Below are 20,578 nucleotides of genomic sequence, written 5' to 3'. Positions count from 1 at the left end.
CTGAGCTTTTCCGGCAACTTTGTTTTTGTTCCTGATTTACAGCATCTGCAGTTCTTTTGGTTTTCAGATAGTTAGGTGTTGTTTTTGACTGGCACAGACTCTATGGGCTAAAGAACCTTTTTCAGTGTTGTAGGTCCCTGACTGTTCTGGTAGGAGCAAATAATGTACAGTCAATTTTAGATGCGGTGCTCTAATCACGCAATGACTCTCCACCTTTTTTGGCATTGCAGTTGATGTTCCTTCTGCTTTTTTCTGGTTCATTTGTCGGACTGCACAATCCCGTTTGCAACGTGTTGACCATGTAAAGTCCTCCTTACTAACGTCAACCTGGGGGCTAGTGCCAAAACTGGGAGAGCCGTCTCCTAGACTAGTCAAGCAACTGCCTGACATAGTCATACTCACCAAATCATACCTTACAGACAATGTCCCAGACACCACCATCTCCATCCCTGGATGTGTCCTGTCCCACCGGCGGGACAGACCCAGCAGAGGGAGCGGCACAGTGGTATACAGTCAGGAGGGAGTTGCCTTGGGAGCCCTCAACATTGGCTGTGTATCCCATGAAGTCTTGTGGCTTCAGTTAAACATGGGCAAGGAAACCTCCTGATTATTATGTACTGTCCTCCCTTAGCTGATGAATCAATACCCCTTTGTGTTGAACAACACATGGGGGAAGCACTGAGGATGGCAAGGTTACAAAATGTACTCTGCGTGGGGGATTTCAACGTCCACTGCCAAGAGTGGCTCGGCAGCAGTACTAAAGGACGTAGCTGCCAAACTGGATCTGTGGCAGGTGGTGTGGGAAAAACATACCTGACCTTATCCTTACCGATCTGCTGGCTGCAGGTGCATCTAAACAGAAGTTTCAGGCAGAGAACAAACACAACACACACACAAAAATTTGGTCCTTTCAAGATGTGTGGCTTTACAATAATCTTAAAAGTGGTTGTGGGTAAATGTGCCAGCATTTACTACCCATTCCTAGTTGCCCTGGAGAAGGTGGTGGTGGTGATGGTGAGCTGCCTTCTCGAACACTGCAGTTCATTGTGTAGGTTGACCCACAATGCCCTTGGGGAAGGAATTCCAGGATTTTGACCAGCAACACTGAAGGAATGGTGATATATTTCTCACTTGGAATGGTGATATATTTCTCACTTGGGATGGTGAGTGGTTTGGAGGGGATCTTGCAGTTGGTGTTCCCAAATGTCTGCTGCCCTTGTCCTTCTAGATGGAAGTGATTGTCAGTTTGGAAGATGCTGTCTAAGGATCTTAAGTGAATTTCTGCAGTGCATCTTATAGATAGTATGCACTGCTGTTACTGAGTGTATAGGGTGACAGGAGTGGATGCTTGTGAATATGGAGCCAGTCAGGGTGGGCTGCATTTTCCTGGTTGATGTCAAGCTTCATGAGTGTTGTTGGGGCTGCAGTCATCCAGGTAAGTGGGGAGTATTCCATCACACTCCTGACTTGTGCCTTGTAGTTGGTGGACAGGTTTTGGGGAGTCAGGAGGTGAGTTACTCATTGCAATATTTGTAGCTTTGGACCTGCTCTTGTCACTTTATTTATGTGGTGAGTCTAGTGATGATGCAAGTAGTCCTGTTTGGTGACTTCCCCAGGTTCAGTTCACATTTTCAGGTATTCCTGGTGCTGCTCCTGGCATGCCCTCCTGCACTCTCCATTGAACTGGGGTTGATTCCCAGTCTCTGTGTGCGAAGCTGGAGGAATACAGCAGATCAGGCAGCATCAGAGGAACAGGAAAGTTGACATTTTTGGTTGGGACGCTTCATCAGAATTCCCTGGCCCCCAAAACCTCACCCCGCACCACCTGTTCCTATCTCCTCCCCAAAATCCACAAACCTGACTGGCCCGGCCGACCCATTGTCTCTACCTGCTCCTGCCCCACTGAACTTATCTCCGCTTACCTTGACTCTGTCTTTTATCCCCCTGCATTCGGGACACTACCCATGCCTTCCGTCTCCTCCAAGACTTACAATTCCCTGGCCCCCAAAACCTCCCTGTTCCTCTGATGCTGCCTGGCCCACTGTGTTCCTCTAGCTCCACACTGTATTGACTCTGACTCCAGTGTCTGCAGTTCTTGCTATCCTTGATCCCTAGGCTCGATGGTAATGGTTGAGTGGGGCATATGCCGGGCCATGAGGTTACAGATTTTTCTGGGGTACAATTCTGTCACTGTTGATGGCTTAACGTGCCTCATAAATGCCCAGTCTTGAGTCGCTAGAGCTGTGCAAAGTCTTCCCTCTTTAGCTAGGTGATAGTGCCGCACGACGCGATGTTAGGGTATTCTCGATGTGATTTTGTCTTCACAAGAACTATGTGGTGGTCACTCTTACTGATAGTATGCACCCATACAGTTTAAAGAATATTGACTGCCATAATGCTGAATGGGATAGATTTTAAAACTGATATAGTAGCTCAAAACTGGGTGTCCATGAGGCACTGCAGGCCCCCAGCAGCGCAGTACAGTGAAACTGCGTGAAGTTCAGCTAGCCACAAGCTCCGGTTGTGGTGAAGGTGTTGGCCATTCCCACAGCAGAGCCAGAAATACCATATAAGGGTGTCCGTGATAAGCTGATATACTAGACTGGTAACTCTGGATTATCTGAACTTGCATGTACAAGCAAATTATTTAGAGTGGAATTTGGCCACCGAACTCTAGTGTGGAGTCACAAGTGAGCTTGCAAAATGGTCTCACCAACCTTCTGAGAGAGTATACATCAAGAGACATTTTTAACACTGATGACAAAGGACTGCTTTACCAGATTGTGTTTTGTTTTATTTTTAAAAATGGCAAGTGTAATGCTGCAAAAAGCCATCGAGGGACTGCTGTGGTCTGTGTCAATATGGATAGCATCGTAGACCTGCTGCCTTGTAACAGGACTGTAGAGTGAGTTTTTTTTTAACCAAACCACCTGACTGACCACCAGTGTTTTTTGAGACAAGGATCAGGAAGGTGCACAAGATACATCAGTGGAAGAAAGGGAAGGTTATCATCCTGGCAACTCTGAGGAGTCTGATGAATACTTACTACTTTGCCTGGCTAAAGTTGCGAAGGCTGGTACTTTACCCCAGAGCACAAATTTCAGAAAAAATCTTTGACCGTATTTATGACACAGCAGCCTCTTACACTAAACAGAAAAGGATTCAGTTTTTTTCTGCACTCGCTCCAGTCCTTTTTCAAGATTTTTCACTGAACAAGGTGAGGCTATTGTATGGTGTCAACAAATTGAAAAGGTTACTTTTATCATCTACTGCACCACTGTTTTCTTTTTTACGACTAAGGATGTTTCTTGGCACGTCGGGACACAAAGGTTTCCTTTGCTGCCTTGAAGCTCCTTTTAATATACGTTCCAATTCAATGGATTGCAATCCTACTGCATTCTACCCTAATCTATATGGCCCAGCACATTCCTTACCGATTAGCCTGGGAGCTAACCTCGATTCAGTATAGAACAGCATACCAGAAGCAATGGCAGGTGTATCTGAAGTTTGGTACCAACCCAGTGAAACAATAGAATTAACATGGGCGGAGCTGACTGATCCTCCAGCCAGTGGCACTGATCAAAATTTTGCAGCCCTGCCTAATCATCCATGAATCATGATGGAAATTTAATCAGCCAACAGGAGAAAGCTCCACATGCATCTTCATCCTCAGATGGTACAGCCCAATACTTGAGAGTAAAAGGTAAGGCACATAGTTTCTGACTATCTTCAGTCAACGTTGCTGTGTGAATAATGCCTCTCCAACTCTTCCTGAGGTCCCCACCATCGTAAGCCAATCTTCAACCAATTCAGTTCATACCATGTGATATCAAAAGATAGTTAAGTTCACCAGGTACATCGAATGTAAGCCCCCGCCATTCTGATTTGCTGTTCTTCAAGGCTTGTGCTCCTAACCTGGTTGCATCTCCAATCAAGATGTTTCAGATCAGCTACAACACTCCTATCTAACTGAAAGTGTAAACTTGCTCAGGTGTGCGGTGTCCACAAAGCTGTGTAAACCAAACACCGCTCATTAGTCTGTTCTGGATCAACAGCAAGTTGATGTGTGTTGTTAAATTTGTTAAATCACACTTGCTCACAAATACGCTACTCACCAAATCAACAGCAGTAGTTTAAGAAATCAGCTTAAGACAAGGGTAACTAGGGATGTACAATAAATCCTGGCCAAGCCAACAACATCTCTGATTCTTTGCAAACCTTGCCCAGCCTGGGATTCTGATAGGACCATCCAGCTCCAGACCTTATTGCAGACTTAGTCCAAACCGGGAGGAAAGAGCAGAATCCCAGAGGCAAGGTGAGAATGACCACCTTTGATGTCAAGGCAGCATTTGACTGGGGTATTGAGGAGTCCCAGTAAAATTGAAGCCGAGGGGAATGGAGCAATCTCTCCAATACCTATCTCAAAAGAAGGTGGTTGTGGCTGTTGGAGGCCAATTGCTTTCCCTCTGCTTTTCATAAATCTTGTACCTCTTTTTGTTGCCTCCTCCATCTTAGCGAATGTATTGATTTCAATTGGGTTTATTCTTTTACTGCGGATAATGAAATTGCCTCTATCATCATCTAATAGCACCAGACAGTTTAATTTAAACAGTAAAATTCTCAGGATTTGTCATGGTTTACACTTCCTGTCAGCATAAATAATAACTGACATGTTATCTGTGACCAACTAAATTAGTGTAGGAAATTGGAGCCAAGAGTAAGAATATTCTTAAGAGCTTCTTGAGGACCCAGTGGGTTACCAATTCCATGCGTTTTTCATTATGAGCAGTTCACGTTATCTTGTGCAGATTCTTGTACTTTGGAATTATTCAAATTAAAGTAGAGTGAGTGTTGAAGAATGAAAAGGTTGTCATACTGATATACATTTGAGTTGGTTATGCAAGATTTGTAAATCAGATGGGCAGGGCTGGGGATAAGCATTATAACACATTAGATTACAGATATCTATTACATAGCTAAAGTTTTGCAATATGTATAATGTGACATGTAGATTTACCAAGTTTCTGATTGCAGTTAAAACTCCTTAAATGGTCACGTTAAGTGCACAGTGAATGCTAGTCACGCATCTTTTGTGTTCAAGGAATAAACTAAATGGAGAATTATTGTTAGCTATTTTTTTTTCTTCCCTTCATTCCTTTCTAGGAAAAAAGTATTGATTCCTCACAGGAATACCACTTTTGTGGGTAACTAGTAATGGCTCCAAATATCATTCATAACTTGAAAACCTTGATCATGTGTGTGGATGAGTGGTTCTCACTGCTGGGGGAACGTATGGGTTCAATTCTATGTTCATCTGTGCATTCAGCACTTTTTTAGTGACTGGCAACTAGGACCCTGGCCAATGGTTGTGGAGGGGTTGGGGTGGGGGGTGGGGGATGGAGGATGGAGGGGAGAGTGGGGAATCCCCTCATCCCCTCTGGTGCTGAAACTCCTGTAGGCTAAATTAATACAAACGGAGTAGAGCTTTGAATCCTTTTTTATGCAGTCGGTATAATTCTATTGGAGACATGCTTTGCAATCATTTTCCTGGAGCTTCTTTCACTCAGTTGCCATAACTTTGGAGTTTTAGAATCCCGCTGAAAAGTGAGAGGACTTATTACAGTTGAGATAGTAGAAGCCCAGAGGAAACTTTATTGGCATTGTCTAAGCAGCACACTCAATTAATTAATTTTAGTTACTCCTCTATCACTATGTCTACACAATACCAGTATTCTGTTCCAGTCTTCCTTTCAATATTTTGGAATCATTTCTGAATCTGCACTGCAGAAAGGGCCATACTCAACTTTGCAACGACATGCACAGTTATTATAGTCGCACTTGCAACTAGTCAATCTGCTGATCAGTTCCCTTCACGTTGCGAGAAGTTGCAGTAAGTGAAGCAATTGCTGTAGACGTGCATGCACAGCCGAGGTGTTAGACCTGAAGCAGCTGTACAGGAGTAAAGACAGGACTGTCATTGCAGCTGTTTGCTGGGGAGAGTTTTAAACTGCCCGTCACGTATTGCAATGTGGGACAAATGCAGTTCAGGGTGCTTTAGAAAGCACTCGAGTCATTGGTCGCAGCTCTACCTTTTAGATGGGTATCTGATTCATTGTCAGAATTTACATTTTCTGCCATATTGCCAACCTCCATGCTGTGATCGTTGGAGGGAAAGCTAGATGAGGGACGGGGGTAAGGAATGCAAGGTTTAAGTTGATAAGGTGAAATGAAGTGGGATGCTCCTGTGGAACATAGGCATTGGCACAGACCCATGGCAGCTAGTCTCTTTTCAGTAATTCTGCGGGAGTAACCGAACAGCCCTTGAGAAATGAAAACCAACAGCAAGGACACCACGTTGTTCCAATCAAACTAACATTTATAGAGTTACGTTGCCCTTTTGGTCCAAACTATATTGACTTTACTAATGTAAATGGTCAACATTATTGAGCATAATTATTACTTAGTGCCTACAGTGTCTCTGGATTTGTGAAAAAACACAATCAATTAAAATATAGTTTTAACCATCTATCATACTATTAAATCTCAGAGCTGTGCTTATCTCAGGTCAGCAAGAGAAAAGGCAGGTTTCTGAGCTCAGAGCCATGTCTAATTTCCAGCATCTAAGACTTCTCTTGTGAGAAAAGCTTGAACTAAAGTGCCCTTTTCGAAGAACGAAGAAGAAACAAGTTTTATGTTATCTGTCAAAGTCTGCGTTCATCCCAAAGCATCTGGCAGACAATAAAGAATTACTGTTTTAGCATACTTGTACAAAACAAGGACAAACAGTGATATGATAAATATTTATTTTAGTAGTGTTGACTGACGAGATAACTATTGTCCAAGACACTAGGAGACTCTCCTGTTGCTCTTTGAAACAATACCATGAAGTCCGTTACATCTCTCTCTGGGGGCAGATAGAGCCTCAATTACTGCCTTTTCTGAAATACAACACTTTCTAAATTCTACAGCAGATTATGTGCTCAAGTCTCAAAGCCACAGCCCTCTAGTTTAGGAAACGGACTTTCAAAACTGAGAGACAAAGGGACTGAAAGGTAGTTTTTACACTGGTACATTAGATACTGGAAAAGTTAAATCCAGAGCTTTACTTCAATCTAAACCATGGCAGTAAAAAAGGAAACGTTTTGTATCAAGCTAATGTAGGATTGAACTTGGAAGGTATTTTTGTAAAGAAAAGGCAATACTTGAAATATCTGAATGGATGACCTGCAATGGGATAATTGGCCTTCCTTGCTTGTCTTTTTTGAGTGAATCTTGATGCTAATAATGCATGTATACAATCGCAGGCAGAATACATTGTGATGCATGAATTTGCTTGTTTTAATATCTGAAAAGTAGTGCACCAAGCATCTGGTGTTAGAGAAGCTGGAGATCAGTTACTGCCCCCATAAAATTACTTTCCATCCATTTGCAATTGATTTCCTGAGTGAATTGAAAGAGCAGATCTGTTTGTAATGTGATTCCAGCTGCTTCGGGGTTGAAAGTGCTTACTTATAATTTTGATGCTTGCTATATCCCAGTCTGAGTTTTGACTAGTTTGCTCCCTGCCAAACTTGGTGAATACATTTTTTTTTTCCCTTGTGTTCAAGTGGTATGTGGTTTTGTATCATCTTTTTGGTAGTGTGACCATTTCCATGGGTACTGTATTTACAAGGGGTATTTATCTGTAATGGCTAAGCAAAAGAAATTGCAAAGAATTTCCTCCAATTAGTTGATTGGCTCGTTTATCCTTTTCTTATCCATGTTAAATAGTGCATGCCAGTGGTTTCAACCATAGAACAGGGTATTCAAACTGAAGTGTAGCAATCTGTCTCATGAAGCTCTGGCAAACTTTGATTTATCCATTGGCTTGTCTGTATTATTTAAATTAATCACTGCAGAGGTTCAGGGGAAAGAAATTTGTTGGTTGTGTGTCTTCAGATATAAGATATCTGATAATCAGTCAGAATCAATACAGTGAGGAGCTGAATATACACAGCAGGTCAGGCAGCATCAGAGGAGCAGGAAAGTCAGCGTTTTGAGTTTACACCCTTCATCAGGACTAGGGAGGGGGAAGGGAGCTTGGAAACAAAGAGGGGGAAGGGGGGGCTGGGGGAAGGTAGGTGGAATGGTGATAAGTGGATGCAGGTACAGGATAGTAGAGATTGGTCAGTGGGAAGGCTGGGGCGGATAGGTGGGAAAGATGGACAGGTTGTGTCAGGTCAGGGAGGCAAGGATGAGAGGGAGGGTTGGATATGGGATGAGGCCGGGAGTGGGGAGATTTTGAAACTGGTGAATTCTATGTTGAGGCCATTGGGCTGTAGGCTCCCAAAGCATAATATGAGGTGCTGCTCCTCCAGTTTGCATGTGACGTCATTGTGGCACTGGAGGAGGCCCAGGGTGGATATGTCACCCAGGGAGTGGGAGAGGGAGTTACAATAGTTGATGACTGGAAGGTGGTGTTGATTATTGTGTACAGAGCACAGATGCTCCATAAATCGGTCACCGAGTCTGCGCTTGGTCTCACCGATGTGGTCTCCTCTACATCGGGAGCAACAGATACAGTAGACCAGGTTGGAGGATGTACAGGTGAATCCCTGTTGGATTTGGAAAGATTGTGTGGGGCCTTGGATGGAGGGGAGAGGTGTGAGGGCAGGTCTAGTACCTCCTGCGGTTGCAGGGAAAGACGCCAGATGTAGTGGGGTTGGTGGGGAGTGTGGACTGGACGAAGGAGTTGCAGAGAGAGTGGTGCTTACGAAAGGCAGATAGGGGTATGGAGGGGAACATCTCTTCGGTGGTGGGGTCAGATTGCAGGTGGCAGAAGTGGCGAAGGATGATACGCTAGATGTGGAGGTTGGTGGATTGGTCATCCTGTATTGACTCTGACTCCAGCATCTGCAGTTCTTGCTATCTCCAATCAGTCAGAATTGCCAACTTGCAATTCAGTGTGCACCAGTGTGATGTGAACGCTGATGCAGCTTACTTCACTCTGTCTACTACGTTAGAAAAATATAACGTTGACCACTTGTGATGTTGTCTAAGTAGGCGTTGTCAGTCTTGGCCTTTGCCATGTTGGATGTCTCTGTTCCTTCTCCGGATAAGGAAGCTGTTCACTGACTCCATCTATATTTCCTGTTGCCTTGGGAAGGCAGCCAATGTCACCAAAGACCCCTCCTACCTGATTACAATCTCTTCCAACCTGTTCTGTCAGGCAGAAGATACAGAAACTTAAACACATGGACCAACAGATACAAGAACAGCTTCTTCCCCACTGTTATTACACTTCTGAATGGACCACTCAAATTTTAAATTTAAATGACGATCTTGATCTTTGTGTGCCTTCTCTGTAGCTGTAACATTGTGTATTCCTTGCTCTGTTCTATTATCCAAATACACTTTGTATGGTCTAATCTGCCTATACTGCACGCAAAACAAAACTTTTCACTGTACTTGGGTACATGTGATAATAATAAATCAAATGTACAATTTGACAATGTGCCTGGCATACTCAATACAAGCATTATTTCTTTTCTCTCTCTTCACTTTCTTTCTTCTTCACCACCACCCCCCGACCCCCACAACCTTCCACTAATGCTTAGTTCAACAGATAGTTGTACCCAGCCCTGTCCTCCAAAAAAGGCTGTTTCCATTGTTCAAGCAGCAGTCTTAATCCAGAATGTCAGCTAATTTCATCTGTGGGGATGGGCTGATGAGGGAAAAGTATTACAGTTAAACCTAGTCTTGTTCTCTCCTTCAAACGCACTATACTCCAAAGCTCACTTCATGGCGAATGGCAGTGGTAGCATCAACTATTTTTCTTTCCAATGCCAGTTTAACAGTAATTCAACCATTTGAAGAGCCCTTCTAGTCATGGAGTATATTCAAAATAGAGATTGCTTGATTTCTGCAGGAAGATGGTGTTGAGGAAGATCAGCCATGATCTAGCTGAGTAGCAGATAAGGCCTCCGGTACTGAATGGCCAGTATCTGCTATTTCTCGCGTTTGTATGACTAGAGGAAATTGTTGTGAGGAAGAGGATGAGAAACCAGCACAAGTATATTTACAGCGCTTCAAGGATTTAAAAATTTTCTCTGGTGAGATCGGAATGGCAGCTATGTTTTTTTTTTGTTACCTGTGTCTCTGTGAAGTTGGGGAAGGCAAGGTCCAGGTGCAAATCCAATCAGAGTGCCAGCTATCATTGGCCCAAGTTGTGAATCCTTCAATGGGGCTTTGCACCAGCTGCTTTTATTACTGTGGCTAATATCTATTCTTTTTGATGTCAGACCGTCTCTCCCAAATAGTTTTTTTTCTCTTTTGAATAATCAGAATATTCCTTCACCTGGGTTTGTTTTGTTGGTCCCATCGTTATGTGGCTGATTTTTGAGACTGTAAATCTGGCAACTGGCAGTTTCAACTTGTCTTCCAGCAAATAGTTGTCATCTGGCAATGCATTAGAATGTGTAGTATTTAGCCTATCCACATGTCACAGCTGCATCTACCAAGCAACAACTTGTGTAGAAAAACATGTTTTACTCAGTGAAATTCTGATTTTAAAAATGGGGGGAAAAAAAAACTGTGATCACAGACCTTGTTCTGTCAAATATGCAGCGACCTCCGGCTTTGTGTCTTCAACCTTAATCAGTTTATCAGCTTTCTTTTGTTGTCCTCGATTGTATGGACTTCTGGGATTTTTGCTTAATATATCAAGGTTCAATGGTAGAACTTTTCCTTGAAAAGTGAAATGTTCATCATGGGTGGTTCATGTGTGGAATGAACTTCCCAAGGAAGTAGTGGATGTGAGTACGATTACTAACGTTCAAAATCCATTTAAATGAGTGCATGAATAGGAAAGGTTTGGAGGGATATGGGCCAGAAACAGGCAGGCGGGACTAGTTTAGTTTGGGATTACGTTCGACATGGACTGGTTGGACCGAAGGGTGTGTTTCCATGCTGTATGACTCTGTGACTGAATGATCAATTAGCACATTTGTGACCCTACTTTTGCAGGAGGTCTTGATCCTGTTTGTCTACCTTCAGAGGCCAATCATTTACAAAGTTTTGCAAGATCAGTTTCATCTGTGTTGATATCAAGCTAAGTAGTTTAGATATAGCACTTTTTGAAATAGAAATAACTTTTTAAAAGACTCCCACCCTCACAAAAAAGAACCTTTTTAACTTTGCCAGAATGCATAGATCCTTTTGGTAACTCCCAACCAGTTCCTTTTGGGCCAGCTATAATTCCTCTATGCGTGTCTCAGAAGTACCTGGGACCTGCGGCAAATGCACGATAGAACTCTAAATGACATGGGTCATGGCCTCTCTCTAATATCTTAGTAAAAGCAGAGACACCCTTAAAGAATTCACCTTTGCCTCATTTTTAAAAAAAGCACCAAGATTGCACAGTACCAAATTTGTTTAGGATCTTGTGGTGATAACGTGTCTAAATTCCTTATTGTGCAGCTGGAGTGATTGTGTAACTGGTTCACTTTCCGTTTCATCACTTTGTGTAATAAAAAGAAATCTAAAAATGGAAACTCAAGGTCTCCTTTGCTCTGTTTAGTTCGTGAGGAGAGGGGCATAAAATCCTGCAATGTTAATTAGCCAGATGATTCCTAATGTTGTGCACAAAGATATTGTGACTAAAGCAGACATGAAGTACTGTGTCACGGTAACATGCCAACACATGTTGAAATTGCTGACACTATTTAAGTTGGGAAATAACTTGCACGTGACATTTTTGAACTACGTTTAGCCCAAGATCATTTTGAAGTGTAATTATTGAATGTGGAACTATAGTGGTAGATAGCTTTATGGTAATTGGAGTGCAGGTTTTGACTTTAAGTAAAGGATACGCAAGAAGGTTTGTATAGCACCTTTTCGTGACCTCAGGAAGCATTTTATAGTCAATAAGTACTTTTTTTTTGGTGTAGCCATTATAATAATGTTGAAAAAGTGGTAGTTAATTTGCCCAAATTCACAAATAGCAACAAAATAAATGACCACAATTTTATTATTCTTGTGTTGGTCTGCTTTTGTGGGTACTTGCATTGTACCTGAAACAAAAACAGAAATTGCTGGAAAAACTGAACAGGTCTGGCAGCATCTGTGGAGAGAATTCAGAGTTAACATTTCAAGTCAAGTGACCCTGGTGTTTTGGGCAGTCTGTAGGACAACTTACAGAACTCGCTACCATCACTGGCCTAATTCAGTCAGTTGTTGACTGTAGGATGGTATCAATGGTTTGGTTCAGGGAGTGAAAGAGTGGTAACTGGAATTTAAATCCAGAGAACTGAGATTGTGTGTTTGAGGGAGGCAAAGAAAGCAAGGAAGTGTAATAAATGGGACGATGTTGAGAGGGCTAGAAGAAGCGAGACCTTGGAAGACATGTCCATAGGTCCTTGAGTTTGCAGCACAGGTAGATAAGGTGGTAAAGAAGACCTGAGAGAGATTTTCCTTCATTGGGCATGGTATTGAATACAAGAGCAGGGATGTGATGCTGAAAATATGATACTGGTTCAGATAACAGTTGGAGTTTTGTGTTTAGCTCTGGTCACAATTGCAGGGAGGACATAATGCTGTTGAGAGAGTACAAAGGAGATTTACGGGAATTTCGGGGCTTGAAAATTGTAGGAATGAGGAAAGATTGAACAGACTTGGGCTGTTTTCCTCAAGGAGGTTGAGGGGTGACTTAATTCAGGTATACAAATAAATGAGGGGCTTGGATGAAGTGACCGGGAAGACATACGTTCCCCTAGCCTAGAGGTCAAAGGCAAGCGATGGCAGGATTAACATGATTGATAGGAGGCTTAGAGGAGATACAAAGAAAATCTTTTTGTCCCCCAGAGGGTGGAGGGTGTATGGAGTCTACTGCCCCTTTTGATTGAGACAAAAACTCATTTAAAAGGAACCTGCTTCTGGACTGGTGTAACTTGCAAGGTTGAGAACCAGGTACCAGTTAGGGATTAGAATGAGTGGCTAGTTATTCAGCTATGATGGGCTGTATGGTCTTGTTCTTTGCCCTAACTTTTCTGTTGTTCTAAATACTTTCCTAATTGTTGGTCTTTATAATAGAGCGTTAACTTGACGGGTTAACTTTAATGTGGCTACTGATATTTTTTTATTAGATTCTGGGTCTAATTGTTAAATTAGGTTCATTTTTCAGTGCAAACCAGTGATGAAAGTTGACTAGTAGTTGAAAGCCTCTTTAAATAGGACAGCCACAATTGTCAAGGTTAACAGATCTTTATTATTTGTTCTTTAATTTGGGAGACATCTATAGCTGAAGTGTTTGTTGTCCATCCCTAGTTGCCCGTGCATGTATATGGAGTTGTTAAATTAATCACCGCCTGCAGATTACTGTTCCGATTTCCTGGGCATAGATCTGAGATCTGGATACTTCAAATCGACGACTTGTGTTTCTCCTGGCCCTGCAAAACTGCCTGTCTGGCATGACTCAGCACTGTTTTGTTGAAGTAAAGCTGAAAAGAAAAGCCAGCAGAGATTACATTCTGCCTTCAGTTACTCAACGCAGATCTATGTCAACAGCATTTGCAGATAGCTGGAGATTTTATGCTTGAGACTTGAGTGGTTTATCATCCGTCTCTCTCTCTCGCCTTGAAGTGTGTGTGTTCATTCTTGTGGAATGGGAGTGAGGATGGAACTGAGAAGGTTTGCTGTAACAAATAGAGGTGCCAACCTACAGTGGAGACGCACCTTATGGTTTGAACACTTGTCTGATGATCAATTTGAGTTAGCTTAAACATAACCTTCCTGTGTTGGCCGTGCTTGAAATTTCTGATTTTCTTTTTCTATACCGGTACAAGACAACCACTAAACTGAAGTATACTGATTACTGGTAACATTTTTTAATATATTAAATAACTTGTAATATTTCTCCTTGTTTCAGCACTCTTTTAAGCTTGTTTATATTTCTACAAGTCAGTGTTTTATTTCAGTTATGGTGTCTGTCAACCATGGCTCACAAGTTAGCACTGTTCAGAAACAGGAGATTGTGGGATCAAACCCCACTTCATATGTGACTCCCAATCCAATATAGCATTAAGGGAGAAGTGCACTGTTGGAGGTGCTATCTTTCAGATTTTGTCACTGATTGTAAGGCAGTTATGTTTGCTGGTAGCTATATATTAATACACAGGGTTGTCATCCTTACAGACAGAAAAGCAGGTACACGTACTGCCTGTTTTGACTCAATAAAATAGGCAATACTGTTCTCTGGTTTATTTCTTTGGGCAACGCCTCAACCAATGCGAGTCAGTCCGAGTATTAAAAATTTAAACAAAAGTTGGCAGTTTGACTGTTTCGTTCGTTGACTGGTGCATTCTCCTTACCCACTGTGTAAAAATTGTTTACTTTTTACTTTGGTATTTCTTGTGAATTGCCCTAATGAGCGTAAGATATCAGACTTCAACAAAACGTTCTTCTTTTTCCAGTAATACTCCGATCAAGTGCTGTTGTTTCTCTTTTCGCCATAAAGTCCAGTGTCCAATGCATGCTTGAAGTTTCAGTTCTGCATGACAGCTGTGGCTTTTACTTGAGGATTTAAAATAGTTGAGAATATTGAAGCTCAGAAATGCTTATTCATGAAAAAGGGGTTTTTTTGTGTCTTTTGAGTTTGCGGAAAGTCATTTCCCTATTTATTCTGCCAAGTCATTGTTGAATAAATCTGCTTTGAATTGTGGCATATGACTCTTTGTCAATTTAGAGCAGGATGTGAAAATCTCCAGTTGAACCTAAACTTGTAGCCAAGCAGTGCAAAGCTGGCATTTTCACTTCTACCGTTTTAATTACCACATATAGCAGGAGGAAGAAATTCGGTGATGGGTTGGCGGGGTTCATTGTAACTGGGTATTTTTAATGTCAGGAATATTGCATAGAATTTGCAGTGTAGACATTTGGCTCAAATAGTTTAAATCCATATGCGCCTCCCCTTCCCTTACTTCCTCGAATCTTAGCACATCTTCATACTCCTTATTCCCTCAAGTACAGCAAACTTTTTATTATCTGACATTAATGGGACCAGGAGTGTGCTGATTGATCAAATATTCCAGATAATTAAAGAAGTGCACATAATAAAGGTAAAAATGCACACTGCGTAACAGAAATGTAATGCGGAGGGTGTACACATCATTGTTATACTTAAATCACTTAAATAAAGTAAACAAAATAATAATGCAACTTTGCCTCATATAAAACTTACCGACAGAGAGCCTTCCCACTTGTAGCCTCAAATGACTACACTGATGTTGCGGTAGATCATGGTATTTGAGGAGAAATTGACTCCAAATTTAATTAAATGTTGATATTTCATCTGGCCGTTCATTGAACAGCAAGTATGTTTACATTGAGGTAAATAAATTTAATGAAAACTGTAATAATTGGACAAAATAATACAGTAAACTTTGCCATATTTCAGGGATCTAGTTTTTGCCAGTTTATCAAGATTGCTGGTCAAAGTTTGCTGTACTTTTCCAGCAGCCCCTTAAATACATCTGATATGTTTGCCCCAGCCATTAATTAGATAGCTGGTTCCACAATGCAAGACGTTTCTCTGAAATTCCATGTTGTTTCTACTATTGACTATATTCTTTTTGTTGTTAACCGCTAGTTTGAGTCTCCCTGGCAAGTAGAAATGTTCTGTTTCATCCTCCCCACCCTCTGTGCGTGGTTTAGCTCAACAAGTGACTTCCTGATTTTGTGTAGCCTTTGCTAAATATCATATTCCACCAACCTTTTGGAAATGATGATGATTTCAGAAAACAAAGTTTGTTAGGAAAACTAAACTAAAAGCCAAAATCATCATTTCCCAAGACTGACCATTTGTTTCTTGTTTTGGCAGTTTTGTCAGCAAAGAACATGGATTCATCTGAAGTGGAATTTGGGGCATCAACAGCAGATAATGCTGCTGAGTCTCCAGTGGCAGTGGAAGAATCATTCTTCAGTATGTTGGACATCTTTCTGTTCTCCCTTATTGCTGGGTTTACAATCTACTGGTTTTTCTTCAGAAAGAAAAAAGTGGAAATCCCAGACTACAGAACAATCCAGCCACAGTAAGTGTTTAAACAAAAATTCCCAGAGTCTTAATTAAATGTCCAGTGGAGTTCCTCATTAAGGAGGGGGGAAAAAAGATTTTCTTTTCTAGTTTAGTCTCTTTCAATCTCTGGAAACTCTCTGAAATTGAAGCAGGTTGGTTTTCAAACCCGATGCCATATTTGACCACACTTACCAGCTCCGTCACTAAGCCTGCCTGCCTGTCTGTTTCCACCTCCTTAACATCATCTCACCTTCCCCGTGGCTGTGCCTTTAACTGCCAAGGCTCTGGAATTTCCTTTTTTTTTCCCCTCTCCTTTTAAGGTGGTCCTCAAAACTTCTTACCTCTTTAACCATCCTTTTAACTATTTGCCCTAATATCATATTATATGACTTGGTATCAAAGTTTGTTACATAACAATTGTGTGAAGTGCCTTGATCCCACTGCCTATGTTTAAAGAATCATAAAGTACAAGGTTTTGTTCTTTTCCTTTCTGAACTTTTTTTAAACACCCTTTACTTTGTGGTTGAAAGGTATTTCAATAACTTAATGCCCTCTCTCTCTTTTTCTGTAATTCTTGCTTGTATGTCTCCTGGTGTGTTCTTGTGTTCCTTTTATTGTTGCACTTTATTGCTGTATTTCAGCTTTGTTATGTTTGCATGCTGTAGTATAGCACACCCGACGTGTAAATGGATACAAGCTATGTAACGTACAGGAGGGAGTGGGGGATCTTGGGAGGCACTGAACAGCAATTGAGAGGAGCAATTTGGCTATTTGGGAATGTAGCAAGTTATCTGAGGCCTGACTGCCCACTGGGTATGTGCAGATAGGGATCTGCCCAGATTTAGTTGAAATTTAGCAATGGGTTAGTGAGATGGCACGTCCCAGAAAGGAAACTTGCAGTCTCCCACCTCAGCTAGTGAGAAGCAAGGGAGATGCTAAAAAAGACGAAAGTCCAAAGTCTTGTGTCTCCAAAAAGCAACATCAATCATAGCAATTTACAAAAGTTCAGTGGTTCACTCAGAATATATGTAGATAAATAGGAGCAGATATAGACCATACAGCCCTTTTGAGGCTGATGCGCCCTTCACTAGGATCATGGCTAATCTTCTATATCAGCTCCACTTTCCCACCACATCTCTTGATTTCCCTTGTGCTCAAAAATCCTATCGATCTGGATCTTGAATGTACTAGAACTCAGCAACAGAGCCCTCTGGAAAAGGGAATACCAAAGATTCATGATCCTCTCAATGGGGAATTGTATCTCCTTCCTTCTTTCAGGATAAGGAATCTCGAACTATTAATCCCATAATTTTAGACTCCCCGGGCAGTAGAAATAGTTTCCTAGATTTACCCTGTCAACCCCATCGTTTTGCTTGTTGCAATGAGGTCACTTCACAACCTTCTCATCTCCAGACTGTTGTATCTTGCATTTTCTCTTGCCTTCTCTAACGTTCTGAAAACTTGGTTTCAAATCTCACCATGGCAGAATCTGGAATTTGAATTCAATAAAAATCATAATCCTAAAACTTTAAAAAACCTATCTGATTCAGAATCCTGAACTAGATTCCCAAGTCTCATTATGCTTCAGATTTTTGCAGCCCTTCCCCAATTATAAAATAATATGCATATCTATTCTTCTTACCAAAGCGCATAACTTCACACTTTCCCACATTGTGTTCCATCTGCCACTTCTTTGCCCTCTCTCCTAGCCTGTCCAAGTCCTTCTGCAGCCTTCCAGCTTCCTGACCACTCCCTGTCCCTCCACCTATATTTGTCTGCTGCAGCAGCTGAATGGTACTCCCACGCAGTTTGCAATCTCATGTCCCGGCTTATACCAACTCTGTTATTGCCATCAAGCCACAGGATCAGCCATGCTTCAATGAAGAATGCAGGGGGCCATGGCCAGGAGCTGCACGAGGCATCCCTTAAAATAAGGAATCAACACGATGACGCTACAACACCAGACTACTTGTGTATCAAACAGCATAAGCAGCAAGTAATAGATGGAGTTGAGCAATTTCACAACCAACAGATTAGCTGTAACCTCTGCAGTCCTGCCACATCTAGTTGTGAATGGTAGTGGACAATTAACTAGCTCACTGGAGGAGGAGACTATACAAATGTCCCCATCCTTAATGATGGAGGAGCCCAACCCATCAATGAAAGAATCAGGCTGAAACATTTGCATCAATCGTCAGCTGGTAGTGCCAAGTGGCCAATCCATCGCTGCCTCCTCCTAGATTCTCAGTTGCTGGTCTTCAGTCAGTCCCATTCACTCCAAGTGATAACAGAAAATGGTTTGAGGCATTGAATCCTGCAGAGGCAATGGGCCCTGACAATATTCCAGCTATAGAATTGAAGATTTGTACTCCAGAAGTTACCATTCCCCTAGCCAAGCTGTAGTCAGTACAGCCACAACAGTGGCATCGACCCAACAATGTTGAACATTGCCCAGGTATGTTGTATACATAAAAATCAGGACAAATCAGCCCTGCCCAGTTATTGGCCGATCAATCTACTGTTGATCAGTAAAAGTGATGGAAGGTGTCATCTACAGTGCTAACAATTAGCACTTGCTTAACAATAACCTGCTCACTGACTTTCCATTTGGTTTCTGCCAGTACCATTCACCTCCTGATCTCATTACAGCCTCAGTTGAAATATGAACAAAAAGGCTGAATTTCACAGGTGAGGTAAGAGTAACTCCCCTTGGATATCAAGGCAAAATGTTAACCAAGCATGCCATCAATGGAACACTGAGAAAGCTGGAGTCTATGGGAATTGGAGAAAACTCTCCACTCAATTGGACTCATACCTGGCACATAGGAATATGGTTGTAGTTTTTGGAGGCCATTCATCTCAGCTCCAAGACATCTGTGCAGGAGCCCTCAGGGTAATGTCCTAGACTCAGTTGTCTTCAACTGCTTCATTAATGACCTTCCCTCATCATAAGGTCAGATGTGAGGATATTTGCCGATGATTGCACAATGTTCGTTGCCATTTGAGTCTCCTCACATACTGAAGCAGCCCATGTTCAAATGCAGCATGACCTGTGCAATATCCAGGTTTGTCTGACAAGTGGCAAGTAACATTTAGAACACATGATGACCATCTCCAACAAGAGAGAATCTAACCATCGCCCTTGATATTCAATGGCATCATCAGCACTGAATTTCCACTATCAATATCCTGGGGAATATCATTAACCAGGAACTTTGTTAGGTTAGTCATGTAACACTGCAGCAAAAAGAACAGGCCAGAGGCTACTCCCTAAAGCCTGCCCACCATCTACAAGGCACAAGTCAGGAGTGTGATGGAATACTCCCCATTTGCCTGGATAAGTACAGCTCCAACAACACACTAAGCTTGACACCATCCAGGACAAAGCAGCCCGCTTGACTGGCACCACAGTAGCAGCAGTGTTTGCTATCTACACGTTGCACGGCAGAAATTAATTAAGGCTGTATAGATAGTACTTTCCAAACCTGCATGACTTCCATTTAGGAAGGAAAGGGCAGCTGATATATGGGAACACCACCACCTGCAAGTTCCCCTCCAAACCACTCTGCATCCTGGCTTGGAAATATATTGCCGTTCCTTCAATACCGCTGAGTCAAAATTTCAGAAGTCTCTCCCTAAGAGCATTGAGAAGGTACCTACACCAAATAGACTGTAACAGTTCAAGAATATGGCTCACCTCTACATTCTCAATGGCATCTGTGAATGGGCATTAAATGCTGGTCCAACCAGCAACACTGACATCCTGTGAATTGATTTTTTTTTAAAAATTCAAAATCTGGTACACCTTTTCGTTTCAATTTTTGCTGATACTTATCCATAACCCTGTGAAACTGTGCTGTGACTGCCCAAAAATATATTTCATATTGTACCTTAGCTGCCAATAGGCTTTCATTGCAACATTATGGTAAAAGCTTGTGTCTAACCCACTTCATCATTCAGTTCATTTAACTCAAGTAAAACCTCCAGAATTGTTGTGCTGACACCTCTGGCACTTCCCAATCACACCCCAAGAGAAGAAATTGCAGGAATCGACTTTACCTTTTTGGTACAAATTGAAATACTGTTCTGTAAAGGTCCTGATTAATATTACTCCATTGTAAAGCTCCCTTGTTCGCTCGAAAGAAAAAAAAAAAGTCGTTGCGACTTGCCTCTAGGTTACCAGGAAATTTTGTTTGGCAGCTCTGGTCAAAAATGAGCATGGAGGGAGTTGGAGGCCACTGCATTTCATGTGAGACTGAGTCAGTGAGAGTGTATGCATGTTCTTTGCAAACATTTACAATTAAGTCATCAGTTCAGTTTGTACCATTCATCATTTCTCACTTATTCTTTCCTGGGAGTGGACATGACCAGCAAGGCCATTGTTTGTTGCCCATCCCTAATTGTCCCTTGAAATGACTAACTTGCTGCGGTGCTTCAGACAGTATTTAAGAGCCAACTGTGTTGCTGTTGGTCTGTAGGTTAGATCTGGTGAGGATGGCAGATTTTCTTCCCTAGAGACATTAGTCAACC

General features: G+C 42.0%; 1 protein-coding gene across 6 annotated transcripts in view; it reads left to right on the top strand.

The window, feature by feature from the left end:
* The window catches only part of LOC109923453 (NADPH--cytochrome P450 reductase), a 73,805-nt gene that overhangs the window by 8,122 nt on the left and 45,105 nt on the right, over positions 1 to 20,578 (top strand). For 3 of the 6 annotated variants that reach the window (XM_048612515.1, XM_048612516.1, XM_048612521.1), the window contains exon 2: positions 15,854 to 16,064. In XM_048612515.1, coding sequence (XP_048468472.1) covers positions 15,871 to 16,064 — 194 coding nt within the window. In that variant the 5' untranslated portion in view covers positions 15,854 to 15,870. Of the gene's footprint in view, positions 1 to 13,581; positions 13,619 to 13,645; positions 13,666 to 13,767; positions 13,853 to 15,853; positions 16,065 to 20,578 lie in introns of those variants that run through there. The other 3 variants (XM_048612520.1, XM_048612519.1, XM_048612517.1) reach the window with 3 other exon arrangements.

This window comes from Rhincodon typus, chromosome 26 (assembly GCF_021869965.1).
Source record: "Rhincodon typus isolate 14 chromosome 26, sRhiTyp1.1, whole genome shotgun sequence".
NCBI classification, from domain to species: domain Eukaryota; kingdom Metazoa; phylum Chordata; class Chondrichthyes; order Orectolobiformes; family Rhincodontidae; genus Rhincodon; species Rhincodon typus.
The sequence above is the reverse complement of the archived record's forward strand: the minus strand, read 5'-3'. Positions and strand labels throughout refer to the sequence as shown.